The 22,440-nt window shown below is 39.3% G+C and overlaps 1 protein-coding gene across 1 annotated transcript in view; it reads right to left on the bottom strand.

Moving 5' to 3' along the window:
- Positions 1–5,599, bottom strand: part of LOC109379511 (L-threonine 3-dehydrogenase, mitochondrial-like) — an 18,607-nt gene extending 13,008 nt beyond the window's left edge. Inside the window, exons 1-2 of the mRNA XM_019636119.1 lie at positions 5,389–5,599; positions 5,070–5,283 (exon numbers count right to left, since the gene is read on the bottom strand). Of these exons, the coding sequence (XP_019491664.1) occupies positions 5,070–5,283; positions 5,389–5,599 (425 nt within the window). The remainder of the gene's footprint in view (positions 1–5,069; positions 5,284–5,388) is intronic.
- Positions 5,600–22,440: the final 16,841 nt, after the last annotated feature.

Here is a 22,440-nt window from a genome sequence, read left to right as displayed (position 1 = left end):
CAGCCCACTGCAGCTTCACTGCAGCCTACGCCGTCGCCGGCGACTCACGGCAGCCCAGCTCCAGGTCGAGCTGTTGTTCACCATCTTAGCTATACAGAGCAGTGTCACTGGCCCTCATGTGGGATCTGAACCAGGGCCCTGCTGCTCAGAGCTGGCGTCCCAAGTCAGCTCTTAACCAATGTGCCACTCGGCCAGCCCAACATATGGTAGTTTCCTAAAGGTTAGTTGCAATGTAGAATCTGAAGCCATATCAATGAACCTTTCAGACCCTGTTACATGAAAACCCAATGGTCTATCTAATGCTTCAAATGGACGTTTTACCCCTGCAGGATTTTGTAATTTCATGCATTGGTCTTTCGGAAAATACTGTGTTCAGTAATTTATGCAGAACTTCCAAATGTTAACACACTTCCCTATATAGCATCAAAATCATTCTGGTTAATATCACCACTGATCTCATTAGAAAATTCCTAAGTATTGGGAAGCTATCAAGCTCATGGTGGTGGATACAAGTTAATTGGTAACAAATACCATTAGTTGTTTCCTTGAAGCCACAGGCTCATTTGGTTCATTTTGTTTTAGAAAATATATTCCAATTACCAGAGTATGAATAACCATAGTTTGCCTGTCATTTTTTGAAGCAAAAATGGTTCTCTATGAAAAAAAAGGAGGTCCAGTTCAGCTTACAACTCAATCACACACATGCTTTACCTTGAGACAGCCATTACACACCAACACAGAACAAGTGCATTCATTCAACACATGGCATACTAAAAAGATTTATAATAATGAAATCCATCATTTTTTACTGTTCCATAAAGAACATTCTTAAGTAAAGTGGCATTGTGTTCTTTTTCTCTTGAAAGTATATGAAAAATACCATGTCTATTGGTACAGTTTGATGCCATGGCCTTGGTTTGTGCAAAGGCACCAGTAGTTTTATCCAGTACTGTGTTTGCGTCATCAGTGCAAATTCAACACAGGTGTTCCAGCGTAAAACATGAAATTCAAAAAGTTATTCTATACTGAATACGTTGTCCCTACTTGTATGTGCTGGCAAGCATTCACTAAAAAGATATTCTTTGATGATTGGTTTGGTGTTGATACCAGAAGAATACAAACAAAATGGCAAATCCAGCCATGGCTGTAAATTCTTCCATCTGTAAAGCAACAATACGCTTCTACTAAGATACTAATTCAGTCTTCATGTCTGCAGCTAAATTTTTAATTTGACCAATTTCTGTATTATTAGAAAGTGGCAGTGCTATGATTTCTTTCAATGCTTTTTCATCCAAACAAAGCTTTATTGTGTGTTTCTCCGGCCACTGCAATTTGATATTATCCTGTTAGATGTTTCAATAGCTTTTTCATTTCTAGTTTGGGAAGCTGTAATGAATAACTTTTGGCTTCTAAAGAGCTCATCATATCTACATTTAAGCCATTCAATTATTTTTTGTTTAGATAATTCCGAATAGTTCGTTTCAGAATAATGTTACTGGCATCATTTTATTCAAAAGGGCTCTGTGGCATTAGACACATAAGGTAAATTGCTAACATCTGTAAAACTGAGGAAAGCATTCATATTTTTATGTCTTTAGTTTTGTCCATTTCTCTGGAGTAAATCCCTCCCTTTCGCAAGTCAAGAAACTCTGATATGTCATTTCATTTTTTTCTCAGCATTTACAGACATGGATGGTGTAGCTTTGAGTAGAAAAATCAAGTATTCTAACATCCCCCTTTTCAGTCAACAATCTATCCTTAAATATAAAAACTATATACGTTAACGTCCTTTTATTTTAGGATGAAATAGTAAATCTGAGAGAATTTTTATATCTTTTAAAAATTCAGTGAAGTTTTCAAATCAAAACTACAAAGTATACTTACTTTTTATTGTTTTCCATATAGGGACAAGGAAAAACTTAGGAATTTGAAAGTAATGCCTTATTAAGAGAAAATGAAGTCACAGATGACAGCAGGTATAACTGAAGGTAGCTAGTAAGTGTGCAGTAGAAGTGCTAAGAACAAACTGAGTTCATCTCTGAAAATGTACACATTTATACCCTAAGCCTACTACCTTAGAAGATTCTAGAAACACAAGAATACACAAGCACACTTTTCATTAGCCATCAGAGGGAAAGCTCATCACAAGTTATGTAGCCTCTGGAAAACTCCACTGTACTCTTGTAGAGAAAGAATGAAAAAGGCAAATCGCATCTTAGTATTATTTTGAAAATAGTTTGACCTCACAGACCCTACGAAAGATCTTAGGGAACCCCAGGGTTCTCCAGATTATGCTTTGAGAACAGTTGTTCTAAAGTAATACTTGCTTTGCCAAGCTAGTTACTAAAATTATATAGGGAAACCACCAAAGAAGATTCTCAGTCCCTCCTTAAAGATCAGGTGATAGCACATAAACTTTACCAAACACCTTGTTTACTTTAATTGCAAAGAGATAAAAAAGAAACAATCAATAGACTCTCTTCCAGAAATAATGGAACGCCTCCCCAACCAGGCTTCTATTGGGTGGTTCTTATACAACTTCTCCCATCTCCTGGAATATATATACCCTTATTTACACGAACCACAGCAGAACTGTAAAACAGTAGTGGCATCACCAAGAGGGTGGGGGTGATAGAGAGAGACTCAGAGCTCAACTGGCTTTGGTAATTGTTTGGATATGGTAGAGGGATAGTAAAGGAATCAAGAAGGATAATACTGAGGTCTCTAATTTGCACTGATACAAGAATGGGCTTCCTGGAAAAGCAGGTCAAGTGAGAAGAGACATGAGCTTGGTTTTGGATGTGTTGGTTTTAGGTCTTGTGATCTTCCCAAATGTCTAGCTCTAATCATTCTTAGCTATGGAGATAGTAAATAACAGTGTATTCAGTAATGTCTCCAGTACACTAAGCATGAAGCTAAAAGTATTCATCCCCTGATAGGTGAATGGATCAAGAAAATGTGGTATATACATGCAATGGAATATTATTTAGCCTTGAAAAAGGAGATCTTGTCACATGCAACAACATGGATGAAACTTGAGGACATTATGCCAAGTACATAAGCCAGTCACAAAAGGCCAAATATTGTGTGATTCCACTTGTATGAGTTATGGGTTATCTAAAGTAGTCAAAAATCATAGCGACAGGAAGTAGAAAGGTAGTTGCCAAGGGGTGGGTGAACAGGGAAAGAAATATTCATGTTTAATTAATCGGCATAGTTTGTTATGCAAGATGAAGAAGTTCTAAAGATCTGTTGCACAACAATATGAATACACACACTTACCATTACTGAACTGTACACTTAAAAATGGTTAATACGGTAAATTTTGTGATTTGATCGAAACCACAATTGAAATAAAATTTAAATTAAAAAAGTCTCCAGCCCCAAGAAATGGTCTGTGCATGCACATATTGCTGAGGAGCTAGAAAACTCACCCAATGAAGATCAGTGCTGCCCACAGAGACTTGACAATTCAATTGCCTACCAAACCCCAGTCTTGTCCAAACTCCCAAGCCCTTGTCCCACTGAACCCCCATCCGTTTTTTCTTCACTTACGAACCTGCTGAAATTTATTGTTCTCCTACTGCCTTCATCTTTTCTTCCAGTCTCAGGGGTCTCCAGGAACCCTAAACTACTCCAAACCTTCACTCCTTGCCCCTCAAGGTGGAGCTTCCTGCTCCAGTCAGTGAAACTGCTTTCACAAAAGGTCAGTCATGGCTTAGTTGGCAACTTCCAGGCCTGAGTGCCCTCTCCCACTTTTACAGGACACTGCTGACCAGGCCCACCTTCATGTCCCCTGGGTTCTCTCACCTGGAATTCTGCTTTGAGAACGAATAATGCTTATCACACACATTTGCAAGGCAGCCTCAGCTTTCAATCTCTGGTTCATTAAATAATAACAATAAATGTGTCCTCTTAACTGCAATGACCCAAGGGAAAATCAGGCACCTCATAATTACTGAGGGTTGACAAGCACCTACTTTCCTGAACTCTTATTTAACCTTCACAGTAACTCTGAAGCTGGGATCTTTTCTCCATTTCACAGGATGAATTGACCTGCCCAAGGTCAGACAGATACTAATTACCAAGAGGGGACCAGAGGAAACCAGGTTTCTTGAGTCTTAAACAAACCCCTATTCTTCCTCAAGAGAAGGAATGAGATCAGGTACCCAAGAGCAAACAAGGAGGGAACACTGCCCTGGTCGCGCAGAGGGCACCTTCCCCACCAGGCTCCTCCTCCCTTCTCCCCAGGAGGAGAGCACCCACCAGCCTGGGGGGGCGGGGGGGGGGTGTTCAAAGGCCACACACCGCACTCTTTTGCTGTGTGAGCCTACATACACTACCTTGCCAAACCTTAATTTTCTTCATCCTTAGAAGGGGACAATGATAGGACCATCAAACTAGATGGCTGAAAGAATTTAATAAAAGTCGATCTATGAAAAGAACTTAGCAAACTGCTCAAACAATGTAAAGTCTTCAACGATCTGGTCCCGTCTGGCTTTACTGAGGGGATCATCCGAAAGACAAAGTGTCGGGGGTGGAGGAGAGGGGTGGAAGGAATCCCGGAGCTCTAAGCCTGAGCTACAGAGGGAGGTCTGGCTCTGCGGAGCGGGCTTCCCCTTCTTCCCAAGCACACCTGCGGGGGAGAGGGAACCCGAAAAAAGCAGGAACTTGAGCCACACACCGGTCTCTGACCTCAGCCCGGCTCCCTGTGGAAAAGGAGTAGGACCCTACCCTCGCCGAGAGATGACTGGATAGACCGGTTTTATGAGTACAGCCGCTCCTATTCCCTATTCCCAAGAGTGGGAGAGGCAGGGTGTCTTGCCCTGCGGACTCCAGCAGAGCTCCGGACTTCTCCTGGCCCCGGCGCTGACCTCCCAGTTCCACAGCGATGGCTGGGGACCCGCGCTCACGCCGACGAGTGCACAGTCTGCGGCGCCGCGCCCGGGTCACACGGATCCGGCCAGCCGGGAATAGGGGGCCCCGCGACGTCGGCCTCTGCTCCCAAAGGGTGCTCGGCCCCTCAGGACAGCCACCGGGGGGAACCCTCCGGCCACCTCCGCACTGACCTTCCGACGCAGCCGCCCAGAGATGCTGCGCTGCGGCGCTGGAGCTGGAGCAGCACGTGGCCCGAAATCCAAGCACCGCGAGCAGAAGCCTCATCCGGCCCCTGGGGCGCAGCGCCTTTATCCTCTCGGCGCCCAAACCCGCCCCCCGGTGCACCAATCCCCTTCTTCGGCCAGGGACGCTCAGGCGTCCGAGCCAGTTCACCTGGGGGTGGGGCTTGGGGCGGAGGAGCGCGCCGGTTGAGATGGCAACCCTCTCCCTGCGGGTCCCCGCGGGTTCCTGGCCGCGCGCACCCTCACGCCAGCCTCGCCTGAGACCCACCCCGTGGAGAATCCAGGGTCTGAGAGGGGCGCGACAGAGTCCCGCGCGCCGCGTCCCCTGCAGCAGCGGCGGCGCCAGCCTGCCCATCTTCGCGTGGGCACCGTCGAGGTGAGGGCAGCTCTGCAAGGACATTCCCCGGAACGGAAACCGGCCCCTGTGGAGTCCCAGAGAACCCGCCCGAAGCCGCGTTTGGCTGCTCCGCACTGGACATCGGAAGAAGGCGGGACGCAGAAGAGAAAGCTGGAAAGATTGGCTGAGGAAAAAAAAAGCTTGGGATAGGAGTCGGGAGATTTGGTATGGAGAGACCTTGATCAAATCACTTCATCTTGGTTTCCCACGTGGGAAACATCGCTATCAAATTAGATGCCCTCCAAAGCCACTGACCAGCCGAGTTAGGATCCCCGGGGAGCTTGTTAAAAATACAAATTTGAGGACCCACCCCAGATTTGTGAGTCAGATTCTGTGGGGGCGAGGCCCAGCGAGCTGAGTTTGAACCAGACCCCCAGGTGATGCCCACGCGTGCTCAAGTTTGAGAGGTTTGTACTAGGGCAGTGGTTCTCAGACCTCAGTGCATATTAGTATCAACGGGGAGTTTTTGAACCTTCTAATGCCCAGGCTGCATTCAAGACCAAATCAATCAGGATCTCGTTGGGGGGGACGGGACACGCCAGCCATAAGTATTTTTTTAAAGCTTCTCAAGGGGATTCCAATGTGCTGTCAAGGCTAAGAACCACCCATTTTTCCCTAGATGCTTGGTATTCAAATGTGATCCCTGGACAAAGCAGCCCCCACCCAGATCTACTGAATCATAACCTGCATTTTAACAAGATTCCCAAGTGATTCTCTTACACAGTAGGGTTTCGGAAAACAGCTCTGAGGTCTCCTTTAACATTAGGAATCTATGGTTTTGTGAAATATGTCTAATTTTATATTTTTCAGGGTCCTTGGCCCCATTTCTTCCACATTTTCTCATATAACATGAACCATTGTGGGTGTTCTTTGGTGCACTTGAATTTTGAAATCTTAATTACAGACATTTAGCCTCCCATGAGACCTTAGAGATTATTAAGTCCACTTATAACCACTTCACAGTAGAAGAAGTGAAGCCCCACCCAGAGACATGAAGACATTTGGTTAAGGTTCAGGGGACCAGAGTGCTGACCCAGGCACTGGGTCCCTGCCCTTTCTAATATGCCACATCATATCATGAGGAATTATATTTTGTTTCCCTCAGAGTTTGTGGTGGGTTCGGAGATGACACTGAGAGCATGGCTTCAACTTTTATTCCTGAGGACAGGGCAAGGAGAAGGGTTGGTTTCCAAGGGACTGAAAGGTGAGTGGTTTCTGGCTACCTAGCATCTATTTCCTCTCTTCCTTATGTAAATATTTCTGGTATGAAAATCATCAGCCTTCTGCCTCCCCCATCCAATGGATAAAGATTCCCTCCAGACTTGAATCCTGATTAGAGTGACTGAGAAGATGAAGGCAGCAGGTGCTGTCCCTACCAACAGAGGCCCTGTAAGGTTAGTCCTGTCCCGGGCCACCGCCTGTGGGCTTCCTGGTCCAGGGACTGCCTTGGGTTCCTGTCCGTTTCCAGGCTGTGGCTTCAGCCTTCCCAACAAGTCTGTGGTTTTCTCAGATCCTTTGGCTGAAGTCAACAAAGTAGGTTTCTGTTACCCAAACTTAGTGACAATACGAAGACTTTCCCTCCATTTTCACAGTTGAGGTTTTGGCTCTCAGATCACAAACCCAAATAATAAAAAATGAATCAGATAAATATCCTCCAGCCTGCCTATATTGAGATAAGTAAATAACTGAATGAATAAATAAACAAATGAGGGAGAAGGGACAATTGTTTTTTACAGAACAATTCCAACTAACAAATGTGGAAGGAATGAGGAAATAGACATTCTCCATAAGAACACCACAGCAAAACTGCTGCAGGCAAGATCCACATATAGATGCTAAAATTAGTGGGCAAAAGCTTAAAGGAGAAGCAGGATATTTGCATAGTCTTAAGGTATCTCTCCCAAAATAGATGTTTATTAATAACAACGGGAAAAATATTAGTAACTGTATGGTGAAAAAACTGGCAGTCACCCCCTTAGCCAAGTGACTAAGGTTAACAATCATCAGAAATAAGACATATTGACATCATGTACCCCATTATTTTATGCAGTGAGAAGAGCATATCATGTATGTCATATCCTTCCTAACAATGTATAACCTCAGGCTAATCATGGGAAAATATCAGATAATACAAATAGAGGAACATTCCATAACATAACTGACCAGTGCTCTTCACAAGTCTCAGAGACAGGAAAGACAGGAGCTATCATACATTAAAGAGTGTGTGTTACATGCCAGAGTCAGCTTCAATTCCTGGCGACCCTATGAATGAGTGATGGCCACAATGTCCTGCCCTCAACATCTCTGCTCTGCTCCTGTCGTCTCATGCCTATGAATCTTTCATGGAGTCAATCCATCTCATATTTGGTCTTCCTTTTTTTGACTAAGTGTAATGTGGGATCCTAGACTGGATCCTGGAAAAGAAAAAGAACATTAGTGGAAAAATGGGTGAAACCCAAATAAAGTTTGTAGTTTAGTTGGTAGTATTGTCCTAAAGTTACTTCCTTAGTTTAAAAATTTTTTTATTATTTTTTATTATTAGTTTCAGGTGTACAGAACAATGCAATAGTTATCCTTTTCATCCTTCAAAAGAAACAACCGCCCTCCCCCATCGACTGCCCCCCCCCATAGCATACTTATCTATTACAATTCCATTGACTCCATTCCCACTCTCTACTCCATGTCCCGTGACTATATGTATATATAATTATAGTTGACATACAATATTATTCAACATCAGCTTCAGAACTACAGTGTGGTGGTCAGGCCTCTACACCGTCTATGAAGTGGTCTCCCTAACAAGACATGTTTTGAGAATCATACTATGGTTATGTAAGGTATTAATAGTAGGAGGAGATGGGTGAAGGGTATAAAGGAATTCTGTCCTTTTTTTTTTTTGCTACTCTGTAGGTCTAAAATGATCTTAAAAGGGAAAGTTTAAAAATATTTTTAAAAGTAAAAAACGGCATGCAGTAAAATATGTCACACTAAAAGTGACTAAAAATCTTCCTAACAAAATATAAAAATGTAAAATTTCACTTGGGGAAAAAGACTTTGTAGGCATAATGACCACAAAAGGAGATTCACAATGGGAGAAATTTTATTTGTTTATATCTGAAATGAGAACAAAAAAAGACTCAAGTGATGAGTCACATCTTTGTTGTAAAATTTAATGAGAAGTAATAAGTTCCAAGTAAAAGTCAGTAAAGTAAAACTCAAAAGTGTTACCAGAGGTGGGGCCCTTCTCGGTATGATGCCTGGGCTTGGCTCTCACACCAGGGATTGAACCCAGCAGAGTCTGGGCCAGATTCCCACACTGGGAGTTGAACCCGGGTCTCCTGGAGGAAAACTGGGAATCCTAGCTGTTCCGGTGCTGGGGTGGGCCCTCCTCAGCGTGATGTCCAGATTCTTGGCGTCTCAAGCAAAGAATTGAATGAAGCACAGAGGTAAAATGATGAAAGAGAAGTTTATTAGAAAAGATAGTACACTCCAAAGAGTTAGGAGCAGGCCCGAGCACAAAGAAAAGTAGCTTGAGGGCCATTATTAGAAGAGAATGTACACTGCAAAGGTATCGGAGCAGGCCTGAGCAAAAGTGTGGCTCAAAAGGCTCAAAGGGCTCTGACTGGCGAGGACTTAGAGTTTTTATCCCATCTTTTTTTTTTCTAGAATGGGCTGTTCCTCTTCAGGTGTGGGACCCCTTGATTGACACCTGTGATTGACAGGAGGCTATTACTTCATCTTTATAGACTGCACATATTCCTTCCCAGAATTCAGTCTGTTATAATGATAATGAACTTCTGGGCATATGTATGTTATAATGATGGTATAAAGGGGCCCAGGTGAAATGAAGGTCGTTGTGGTCTTTACTGTGTAGGCATGAGTGACTGGTCTAATCTAGCTGGGTATTTTGTACCCATTTGTTTCCTCAGAGGGGGTAGATAATTATAATGAAAAGGGAAAGTTTGGGGCGGAGAGGGGAAATCTTTTGGGCGGTCACAATCATTTTGGGTTGTGTTGGATGTGCAGGAATGCAGAGACCTAATGTCCGTCTCTAGCTGCCTGCCTAGTTTTCCCCTTGAGAGATGTGATTCCCATAAAATCTCTATGGGAAGTTGAGGTATAGGAGGTCTTTTCTTCTGTGTCTTCTTCCTGCTGGGCTGGGGTGTAGATGTGTCTCTGCCTATTGGGGGATTCATGGAACCTTCACCCTAGCTGATCTTAGATGAGAGGAGGGGTCTTGAGATCTGCCTGGAAGACCATGTTGGCTTCTTTGGTTGTGACTGGTAATCTTGCTGGGGTATCATCTGTATCCCCAAGGCCCCTGAATGAGGAAAAATAGATTTTAATTAATAAATTTAAAAGTGTTGGCTTAAAGAGCAGAGCTCAAATCTACTGATGCAGGGCGGCTATGTGATAGAAAATCAGTTTGCTATGTGGAGCTTGTGCCTTTCAACCGGTCATTCAGGTGGTGTTAATTGTCTAGGAGCTGGGCCCACAATGGATTGGAAAGAACATTAGGCTGCAATGATTACAATCACCAAGTATAAATTACAAATTTCAGGATAATTATTTAAGCAGGGGGTAAAAACACTTCTTATGATTCAGGCCCCAAAAAATCTGTTGCCTAAGATTAAGAAACTGATTTACAAAATAATTAAAAAGCAGTGGGGGGGGGTACAGAAGAGAGAGGAGAGGAGCTAAGAAACTGGGGAAAAGGAAAGGTAAGGAAAAGAAAATTTAAAATCCCTATAGGAAAGAAAACAAAGTTTTTCAGTGGGAGAGCTACTCGCTTGGTCCATATCAAAAGGACGGAAAATAAAATCATTTATAGAAAACTGGTTGCAGACTTATATTGACTTGATGAAAACGTATTTTTCTTTCTATGCAATTAGGAAATCTGAAAAAGTTTCCAAACAGGATATGTCCAAAGGTAGCGTTCTGTTTAAGATATCTGTATGTATAGTCAAGGAAGAATGAACACATGCAAATTCCATGCTTTCATTTCAAGATCACACAGTGATTTAATCTAAAATATGAAGGGAGAGGCTTGTTTCTATATATAGTCAAATAAGATTGCTTGGATAGGGACGTGTGCTCAGAAGGAATCATGGAATTGAGACACAGGGAACAAGAGAGTAAATGACATCACCAGGCCACAACTTCTGCTCCAGTTACTGAAAAGACCACCAGTGCCTCCCTTCCAGTTGTGGGAGTATTGGGTTGAGAACTACACTGTCCCCTGGCCACTCCCCATGCATGGCTACTGAGCACTTGCCATGTGATTAGTCAGAATTGAGATGTGCTGTAAGTGTAAAGTACACACCAGATTTCAAAGGTATAATATGCAAAAAGTAATGTGAAATATCTTCTTAATTTTATATTGTTTATGGGTTAATTGTATAATATTTTGCATATGTTGGGTTAAATAAAATGTATTATAATTAATGTAACCTGTTTTACTCTTTTGATTGTGGTTCATAGAAAATTTGAAATGACCTGTGTGGCTCCTATCTGTCACTCGCATTCTATTGGGTTGTCAGAAAAGTCATGACTTTTTTTTTTTTCTTTATATATTCTTCCAGAGAGAAAGTTAAAGACTGAACAAATCACTTGAAATATATATAAATATATATATTTTAAAACTACTATAAGAGTGTCAGCCATATTTAACCCATTAGGCTGCAGGAGAACTTTTTTTTTTTAATTTTATAGTTAGTTTCAGGTGTATAGAACAATGCAGTAGTTATTCTTTTCACCCTCACAAAGCATGACATATTTTTTCTGTTTTTCATTGCAAAAATGCGTCATGACTTTTCCAACAATCCAATATTTCCATAGCACAGCACTGGCTTAGAAGTTCCCAGAAGAGGCTCTGTAGCCTATAGGCACCCTCTCCCTCTCCCATTTGTAAAAGGCCAGCTCAAGGCCTCAGGATTCCTTACACCCTTGAAGTTGTCCCCATTCCAGCAGAAGAGATGTGTGGATGAAAAAGGGCTTCTATGGAAAGTAACCGCACAGGGTGATCTGATCATAAATTCCTAACTGGGCAGGTCATGGTGGGTGGTCACCCCAGGCATATTTCTTTACTAAAGACTTATCTTTGCCTTAAGCAAGCCCTGACCATTGTTTCTGTTTGTCTAGGTTCATACACCTTTGAAATCCCCCCTTTCAGACTCCTCTTTCTAATACCTGACTCATTTCACAGCCCTCCTTCTAAAGGATGGCCACCCTCAAGAGTGGATCCCACCTTGCTTTCTCCCACCTTCATGTCATCTTCCTTATGTTCCCGCCTTAATCACAAATGCATAAAAGTAACTGCAAACTGCTGCTTTCAGAAGCATTGTTCTCAATCTGTGAGATCTTGCTTCCAGGCCTATCCGCTGTGTGACTCAAATTTTTATAAAAATTCTCTATGGGTTTGGATGTTCTTATGTCGATAGATGAAAGCAATGGTCGTTAACATCCTAAAAAAAAATCATCCAAAACATGTTCTATAATCCATAACCTCCTGCTAGAAAGAAATTAATATTTCTGAAATAAATGCTTAAGGAATTCTTTGTTTAAGAGTTACTCTGACAAGCTAGTTACCTACCTACCTCTACCTCCCAGTTGACTGTCTGCTGACATCGAGCCAGACTTTTTCTCTAAGCATCTGGCCTAATAATTATTATCAAATCCAGTGGGTCTCAAACTGTAGTGTGCAACAGAATCAGTTGGGGAGCTTCTTAAAACACATATTTCTGGCCCCCACCTCAGAAATTCAGTGGGTACAGGGTGGGTTCTGAGAGTGTATTTCTAGCAAGCTCTCAGGTGAGGTTCATGCTGCCGGCCCAGGGACCTCACTTTGAGGACTGCTGCTCTAATAATTCACTTTTCCCATGAAATGTCCCTATTTAGAGTGAATTTTTGAATTGCCCTATTAGAGAGCTTTCCTTAGCCTACCTGATTATAATTTAAATGTTGATACATGCTCATAAACAAATTGCTGGACAAAAATTCTTTCAATTAAGTTGGTCTGGGCAATAAATATTTAATAGCATTTAATAAGATATAGACCAGTCTCTGTCTCTTGGTGTTCTGAAATTTCTGTCTCATTGCCACTGGGATGGTTCATTTTATGTGTCAACTTGACTGGGCCACAGAATGCCCAGATATTTGGGCAAACATTATTCTGGAGGTGTCTGTGAGAGTGTTTCTGGATGAGATTAACATTTGAAAATGTAGACTTGAGTAAAGCAGATTGCCCTCCCCAGTGTGGGTCAACCTCATCCAATCTGTTGGAGGCCTGAGTGGAACAAAAGCAAGGGAGAATTTCATCTCTCTCTCTCTCTCTCTGACAGCCTTCAAGCTGACACATCAATCTTCTCCCACCTTTGGATTTGGCTTGGATTAGAATTTGTACCATTGATTCTTCAGGGTCTCCAGCTTGCAGGTCTTGGGACTTCTCAGCCTTCATACCTGGTGAGTCAATTTCTTATTTTAAATATATATATATATATATATATATATATATATATATATATATATATATATATATATATATATGATAGATAGATAGATAGATACATTCTACTGGTCCTCTTTCTCTGGAGAACCATGGCTAATACAGTCATTACGTGAATCTAGTAATTGTAGAAGATAGGGAAGTCACCCTGATCTGGGGCAAATCCCAAAACAGAGTTAGTGCCAAAAAGAAAAAATTCTTAGGGCCAGCCAAGTGGCTCAGGTGGTTAAGAGCTTGCTCAAGAGTTTGAGCTCTGAGCAACAGGGTCTGCGGTTCGATTCACGGCCCGAGCTGAGCTGCTGCTGAGCTGCCAACAGATGGCAGGATGGCTCAGCTAAAAAAAAAAAAAGAAAGAAAAAATTCTTAATGAAAAAAATTTAATATTTGCATGATTTTTATTGAAATATTTGTACTTATGAAGAGAGTCAAAACATCTATCAGGTAAAAATGATGGAACAAAGAGCCCTGGACCCACATAGACTTAACGTCTGAGCCCTTGTTAGTACCACAGCACAGGAAGTTCCCTTTCTTATTAGGGAAAAGGACATCTGTTGAGTGCATAAGAACAGGGTCTGCAAAAGAAATGTGTCTTTAGTATAGTTTATTTACATGGTAATTGTGAACAGCACGCATGTTTATAGGAAGATATTTGTGAATAATTCAGAAAGAATCAAAACAAAATTGTCACCTGGATAACTGCATTTAAAAAAGGTATACATATGAATAAAGACTGGATAGGAGCAACAAAATAATTGTTAGAAACAATAAATGTTGATAAAGGTTTCTTCTGACTTTGTTTTGAACAATGCATGACAGTTTTAAAAAAATAGAGACTTTGGGGTAAATGTAGAGCATTGAAAACAAATCTTTGACTTCTGCTCCCTACCCAAATTCTCTAAAATGACTGTAAAGGAATAAAAATGGTATATCATGATAAAGAAAAATGAAGAAATGTTGGCAGTTTTGAGGAGAAAAATTTTTTTCTCTCCTCTTCTAGGATCTTCTGGCCAGTCTAATAATCAAATTGACATCAGACAGATTAGCAGGAGAAAAACAAATTAAAGTTTAATTACATGTGTTGACTGAGCATTAATGAATCAGGAGGCTTTGCCTAGAAATAAATGATAAAGATTTATTTAAGGGTCTTAGGGTTTCCTAACTGGAAACACAGCTAGCGAAAACCCAGAAGTGTTTCAAAGAAGAAAGAAAAATTAAGAATTCTTGGAGTAAAAGTGTAAATTTGAGAATAATCAGTCCCTCATTCTTCATTCTTAGGGTTGGTCCAGGATGGTTCTCAGTTAGATGTCAGTTGGTCAAGATGATGGGTGCCAGGAGGTCTGGTCACCTGTGATGGTCTGGAAAATGGATGTCAGGTGGTCTGGATACGTGAGTCCTTCAGGGCGTGGGGGTGTAATAGGAGGGTTACCTGGAAGTTTGATGTATGTCCAGGCATTGACACAGGACTAGAAAGTTCAAAAGTTTAAGTTTCCAGTCTAGTGAAATCAAGAATAGAATCATTTCCTCCTACCTCAACCTACTCGATTTTAGTAATTTCACAGCGTGACTATAGTGATTTCATTTTATTTCTTCACTCTTTCCCTCATTTCCTCCTTTTGATCAGGGTTTTTCTCTCAGACAACATCAAACAAAACCTTTTTAAGTCCCTCGATACTAAGGTGGCAGTGCCTTCCTTGGGGCCCTGATGTCCCTCAGAGGGGGAATATGGGCTAAAGATGCTTGCTCTATATGAATTTATAGTCAGCTCAAGATTTGTGCCAATTTTTATGTTGAAACATTAGGAAAGGACAGATTAAGACATTATTATTATACATTAGTTTTAGAAACCAGTGTCAGTCTTGAGAATAGGCCAGTTCAGTTAAACAGTTGTTTCTTGTTTCAGGAGGTGATGATGCAGGTGGCTCCCAAAGTTAGATCTATGGTACTAGCAATCAGGTGTTTAATAAGAGGCATTTCTATGGAAACAAAAGAAAAACAATGGTTATTGATTGAAGCAGACTCTAATCCCAGTTCTGAAGGCAGCCAGTCGAGAAGATTTCTAGATGTCTGGCATGAAACATCTTCAGATGGAGTGAGGGCAGGTAGTGACAATCTGATAGATTCTCCTGGTTTGCAGTTTGAATATCTCTGCTGACTTTTCTGCAACAGGCACAAATATTGTCCATATATGAGCTGTTGTGGTGATTTCTTAGGTTTATATCAAGTCCCACTTTAGTTTGCATGACTTAGGGCAGGGGTGTCAAACTGGCGGCCCACAGGCTGCATGCAACCCTCGAGGTAATTTTTTGTATACTCGTCTTCAGTAGTTAAAGGGTTAATGAGGGAATTGTGTGTATGGTATTGCCTTGATCTCCCCTAAGCGCTATTTTCTTTATAACAATTTTTTCTATTTTCATTTTATTTCAGAGCATCATGGGCCACAAAAAATTACCTCGAGGGCCGCATGCGGCCTGCGGGCCGCCAGTTTGACACCCCTGACTTAGGGAAAAGGGCAGTTTTAGTTCTCAATGATTCCAAGTCAAAGGATGGGAGAAAAATGGGAAATATTCGTTTGGAGTCACAGCCAGATATTGGAGGAAACTAGAATTCAGCATCCAGTCCAGTTTATAGGTAGAAACAAAACCTCCAAAGACAATGAACAACATAGAATCTAATATACACACAAGTGTATCAGTGAAACAATTTTTCTCTCTAAAATCACCCTCATTTTTAGCAAAGGTAGCCAAATTAACATTCATTTTTTTTTTTCAAAATAAGTCGTTTCAATAAATTTGGCCTGTCATTGACATAGGAGAAATAATAATAGTAATTAGCCACATAGGTTCTTTTAAATCTGCTTTGCTTAAGTTTTTCATAAGGAATCTTCTAATTGAACTTTCAAAGACCTCAAGGCCAGAAAAGCCAAGGCAAGGACTTGCTATGACCCTTTGCCTGCAATACTTATAGATTTGGGTAAGTTCCTCTCTTCTTGAGGTCTTCAAAATATCATGAGTATCCTGCACCTGCCAGGAAGTGATCTTCCTTACTCACCTGGTAAGGCTGCTGGGAACTCTGTAAGCAGAGTTCCAGGCCCATATTTCCAAGGGTTTGATTGGCTTCCATAAATCAATCTTAATTCCTTAAAACTGTCTGGTCATATCTGACTCTATGCATGTTTCTCTCAAATATGACATTCCTGTCAAAGCCTTGGTAATATAACCAGTTTTCAATTGTGTCCTGTTACAAGCTGTACAGATTATGATTGAACTTATGCAAACAACAATATTGCCATGAAAATAAGAATATTTGCTGAGAGTTTCTAAATTCTAGAGGGATCAAGGAGGGAGAAAAAGATAAATACTTCAATTTTACTCACAAAGGTATAATTTACCAAATTGCTCCACATCATAGGTAGCTTAAAAGGTTTCCTTATGTCAGGAAAAACAAAAGATGAAAGAACCTGTAATATTTCAAATAGAAAGTCATACAAATTATAGTCATCCTCATCAGTTCATTCAGTACCATGTTATTAATTCTTGTTGATCTTGAGCTTTATGTTGGCAGTTTGATGAATCCGACTTTTTCTCAGAGTTCTGTAAATCCTCACCCAGTTTAAAGGCATGATCTGAAAGTTTATCAGAAGCCTGTCTTTTAGAGTAAGTGTTAGAGTCCTTCATGAATCTCTCTGAAGACAAAAACATGCTTGTAAAAAGTATCAGTAAAATAACTCCATAAATGACAAAAGATTTAACATGATATGGTTAAAGATCTGATCACAATGCAATTGACAAAGAAAGTTGCTAATTTCTCTGCAACACACAACATTTTAAGATAACCTATCAGGATATTGTAGATTCTTAGAAATTTTACATAATTTCAGAACATTTATTTTAATAATATATGCATACAAATAGAACATAATTATTATTTCTTATTTGACAATGCTTCCATTTTAGCATATCAAATAGGCCTCATTTGTTTCATTTCCCCCTTTTATAAAGAGAGAGATTTCCTTTGAAATATTTCAGGGATACTTCTGAAAATCTCAAAGTTATTTTCAGGTTAAGAAAAAAACAATTTAATTTTGAATTTTGGGGAAGTTCATCAAACATATCAAAAGTTTTAAAACTCTTGGTCAAATAGAATCCTAGGTCACTCAAATAATATTTAGTTATCTATTTAATCATGGTGACAAAGACTTTGCAGGCAAATACAGAAAGTTAAATTATTGTAAGCAAAATTTAGCTCTTTTAATATTAAGAAGACTCAGTTTACCATAAGCAATCAAAGAACTGTTGACACACAGCACAGGAAATAATTTTAATAAAACACAAAGTCTTTGCTTTCCCTTTGTAATTGCTTTTTAAGAACATACCAATACTACAGGAAAACTTTGTCTTTTTAACAGAGAAAGAAAGAACCGAACTATAATTTTGTATCAGCTTAGTTTTGATATTTAAATTCATTTTTTAAACTAAATTAATTTTAATCTCATTTAGCTTGACCACACATAAAATTCCTTTCTCAAGTTTCCTTTTCCACAAACTTTCTACAACATTCCTTGTCCCTTTTAGTTTTTCTCCTTATTCATTCAGAAATAACCAACTTATTTTATGACAAACCATTTTCTTTTTATTCTCTCAAAAATGCATTTCCATACCTTCTTACTTTTTTCTCTACTGAAAATACATATTATTTCCTTCCATATTAAGTAGAATTCTTAACACTTAGAAACCTTAATTTCTAATGAAAATAAAAAGCAATTAGCACTCTTTAGATTGGCAAATTTATAAATACTTTTATAACTTCCAGGAACATAGGTCCTTTTACTGGAAAATATATTTCATAATTTTTAGAAATATAAGCTTCCTCAGCAAAGCACAAAACATTCATTAACAGATCCAAATTTATCTTTTTATTACCTTTGAAAAAGAAGTCAAAAGTAGGCTTAGACTTATTTAACAATTAATGTTTCAGTATTTTATCTTATTTGGAATGATCTAGATATTTAATAAATTTAATTTGACTCATCATTTAACTTAACATGGCAAACTCTAAGGTTTCAAGTTACCAAAGGATTTTGGAAAACTATTTTTAAGTACGTATACCATATGATTATTGCCAATGTGCTGGAGTGGGAGGGGGTAGGATAATGACAGGTAAAAATGCCACAAAATTTTCCTATAGTTTTCAAGTTTCCTTTTAATTTATTCAGCATTAGCTTGGTTGCTATAAACCTTTTACTGTTTTCCAGTATTCTGACAGACTTGGTTCTGAAGTTTGTTTTTTGATGTTTCTGTGTAGGGATAAGAGGTTGGATCTGCTACTCCCATCAATTTGCTTATGTCATCCTATATGCTATTCGAATGGCTTATTTTTTTCCTGAACTTTACAGTTTAAAAATATTTAAAAATTTGGAAAAGTAGGCATATTAACTCACATTGTTTTACTATAAAATTTAAAATACTGGCACAAACATAAAATTTACCATCTTAATTATTTTTTAAGTGTATAGTTGAGTATTAAGTATATTCACATTGTTGTGAATATATTTAATAATACATTTTTCATCTTGTAAAATTGATGAAATTTTACAACTCCCTATTTCCCCCTCACCTGAGACTTTGGCATCCACTATTTTATTTTCTGTTTCTACAAATTTGACTGCTTTAGATAGCTTATTTAAGTGAAATCATACAATATTTATCTTGCTGTGTGACTGGCTTATTTCACTTAGCGTAAGTCTTCAAGTGTCATCCATGTTGTAGCATGTGACAGGAATTCTCTCTTTTTTAAGACTGAATAATATTCCCACATTTTGCTTATGCATTCATTCATTAATGGATATCTAGTTGCTTGGCTATTGTGAATATTGTTGCAATGAACATGGGTATACCTAACATCTCTTCAACATCTTGCTTTTGATTCTTCTGGATAATATACTCAGAAGTGGGATCCTGGATCATAAGGTAATTCTATTTTTAACTTTGAGGAATTGTCATACTGCTTTCCATAGTGGCTGCACCATTTTATATTCCTATCAACAGTACACAAGGATTTCAGTTTCTCCACATACTCAACAACACTTGTTATTTTTTGTTTTTCTGATAGTGGTTATCCTAATGGGTGTGAGATCATATCTCATTGTAGTTTTGAGTTGTACTTCTCTAATGATTACTGATGTTGAATATCTTTTCATAGACTTGTTAGCTATTTGTACATCTTTGGAGAAATGTCTATTCAAGTCCTGTGTCCATTTCTTAATTTGATTATTGGTTTTTTTGTTGTTGAGTTGTAATTTTTTCATATTATGGATATTAACCCCTTATTAGATATGATTTGCAGTATTTTCTTTCATTATGTACATTGCTGCTTCACTTGGTTTCCTTTGATGTGCAGTTTTTCAGTTCACTGTAGTATCATTTATCTATTTTTGCTTTTGTTGCCTGTGCTTTTGGTGTCATAGCTAAGAAATCGTTGCCAAATCCAATGTCATCAAGCTTTTCCCTTATGTTTTCTTCTAGGAGTTTTATTGTTTTAGGTCTTATATTTACATCTTTAATCCATTCTGAGTTAATATTTTTATATGATGTAAGGTAATGGTCCCACTCCATTCTTTTGCATGTGGATATCTAATTTTTCCAACACCATTTTTTGAAGAGATTGGTCTTTCCCCATTATGTGGTCTTGGCATCCTTCTTGAAGATCATTGGATCAAATACACAAGGGTTTATTTCTGGGCTCTCTATTTATTCCATTGGTTTTTATGTCTGTGTTTATGTGAGTACTACACTGTTTTGATTACTGTAGCTTTGTAATATATTGAACCCAGACTGGTACATCGTTCCTTTTTTTTAACCCTTCTCAGTCACTTTGTTTGAATTACGTCTATTGTATACATCATAGAGTTGGGTTTTGTTTTATAAGCCAATTTGAAGATCTTTTCTTTAAGTAGATGAATCAAGCCAACTCACATTTATCGATATGTCTGATTTTTTGTTTCAATTATCACATTATTTTGTTATATTTACTGTGTGTATTGTTATATGAGATCTGACAATTAAGTTCGCAAACTCATCCTAGAAAAAGTGCTAACATACCTCATCACTGAATATCACTACAGTCACCTTCGACATACTCCCCTTGAGAAGCTGTGCACCGATGCCAGCACCTAGTGCACCTTCAAAGCAATTTTGGAACTCTTTTTCTGGAATGGCCATCAGAACTGTCATCGTATTACCCTTGATGTCCTGAGTGTTATTAAAATGTCTTCCTTTCAGTGTTTTCTTTATCTTTGGGTAAAGACAGAAGTCATTGGGGGCCAGATCAGGTGAATAGGGAGGGTGTTCCAATATAGTTATTTGTTTACTGGCTAAAAACCCCCTCACAGACATTGCCATGTGAGTTGGTGCATTGCTGTGATGCAAGAGCCATGAATTATTGGTGGAAAGTTCAGGTCGTCTAACTTTTCCATGCTGCCTTTTCAGCATTTCCAAATAGTAACCTTGGTTAACTGTTTGTTCAGTTGGTACAAATTCATAACGGATAATCTCTCTGATATCAAAAAAGGTTAGCAACATTGTTTTGACTCTTGATTTGGACTGATGGAACTTTTTTGGTTGTGGAGAATTGGCTGACTCCCATCGTGCACTTTGACGCTTTATTTCAGGGTCATATTGGTACAATCCATGTTTCATAACCAGTGATAACATGGCCCAAAACATCACCTTGCCTCTCCAAAAGGTCTTGGCAAACTTTGACTCTCCTTTGTTTTCGTTCATCGGTGAGCTCCTTCCGGACCATTTTTGCACACTTTTTTCAGGCCAAGATTTTCAGTTAAGAATTTCCTAACTGTTTCTCTATCAATGTTTACTTGATCTGCTATGCTTCTCACAGTCAGCTGATGATTTTGATGCACAATTTGACAAATTTTTGCAATGTTTTCATCAGTTCTGTTCATTACTGGCCGCCGTGACCTCTCTTCATCTATGACACGTTCTCTCCCCTCAGAAAAACATTTAGTCCATTTGTACACTGCCGTTTTCTTCATGGCATTATCTCCGTAAACTTGTACTAACATGTCCCTGATTTCACTTCCATTCTTGCCCAGTTTAACAAGAAATTTAATGTTTGTTCGTTGCTCTAATTTAAGCTCAGACATTCACTCAATGGCACACAAAAACACACAACAACAATGAACATCACTCAGCAAGACACAGCCACATGTAGACATGAACATAGCTGGGAAACACTGATATTCCAAGGTTATGAAACCTTACCGAGCTGATTGTATGGTACTGCCAGTGTATGTGCATGGTGGCAAGTTCATGAACATTAATTCTCAGACCTTGTATTTACTGTATTTCTTTATGTTATTCTTTGGAGTTTTTATTTCCTTGGGTATAAAAAGATTTGATATTTTTCTAGAAATATCTTTATAATACTTTGTCCTAACTTAACACTCTACAATTTTTGTTAGATTCAAATGGTATCTTTGACTTTTACCTATTACTTAAATGACAGTCAATGAGCTTATTCTTTCTTTTTCTTATTCAAAAAAATTGCATTATTTCTACTTGGTCAAAATACATAATTTCTAAATAATATTCTTCTACCCGTCTCTACCTACATCTTAGTCTTAGATTTACAGTTACAATATATTTAGAGTCCTAAGCTATTGTTTTCCCAGTCATCTCCAATTGGACGAAACTTATCCATCTTTTTACAGATTTCTGAGAAAGCACTCTAGACTACAGCATTCCTCGAGTTTTGTATGCGTCAAGACTCTTTCAACTGCGCTGATTGTTAAAGTGTAGGTTGTCTGAATATAAAGTCCTTGGCTTATACTTCTTTGTATTTCTCAACAATGCTATTGTCTTACTTTGTATACTGTTGTTGAGAATTCTAATGGCGACCTCATTTTAAGTGACTTTTTGCCCTGAGGACCTGGGGATTTTTTCCCTCTTCATATTTAAAGTCTAATGGTTTTACTAGAATATGTCTTAGAATTGACCAATCTGTATGCAATACTGCAGACATTCTTTTATTTCTGGAAACGTTTTTTGGATTATAGATTTCAATATTAGTTTTGTTCCGTTATTTTTTCTTCTTCAGGGACTTCAACTACTTATACATTGACGCTTATTTGTGTGTGCTCTACATCAATCACTTTCTCGCTGACCTTCTTATTTTCATTCTTGGCCTTTTTTATTTTTTATTTTTTTAATTGGGGAATTGGGGGGATGGGAACAGCGCTGGGGTTTGGGGGAAGGGGAACAGACAAGTTGCTGTCATTTTGTTCTTCAGTCTAGTTGTGGAGGATGTTGCTTCACTGACCCAAGTTGGCACCATCATTGCGCTCTTCCCGGGCGAGGCAGATCAGTCGCCGGCTTCTGGACGGCCGCTCACCGCGGCTGCTGGCT

Source organism: Hipposideros armiger, unplaced genomic scaffold (genome assembly GCF_001890085.2).
Source record: "Hipposideros armiger isolate ML-2016 unplaced genomic scaffold, ASM189008v1 scaffold_27, whole genome shotgun sequence".
In the NCBI taxonomy this organism is placed as follows: Eukaryota; Metazoa; Chordata; class Mammalia; order Chiroptera; family Hipposideridae; genus Hipposideros; species Hipposideros armiger.
This window is presented reverse-complemented; position numbering and strand designations above follow the sequence as displayed.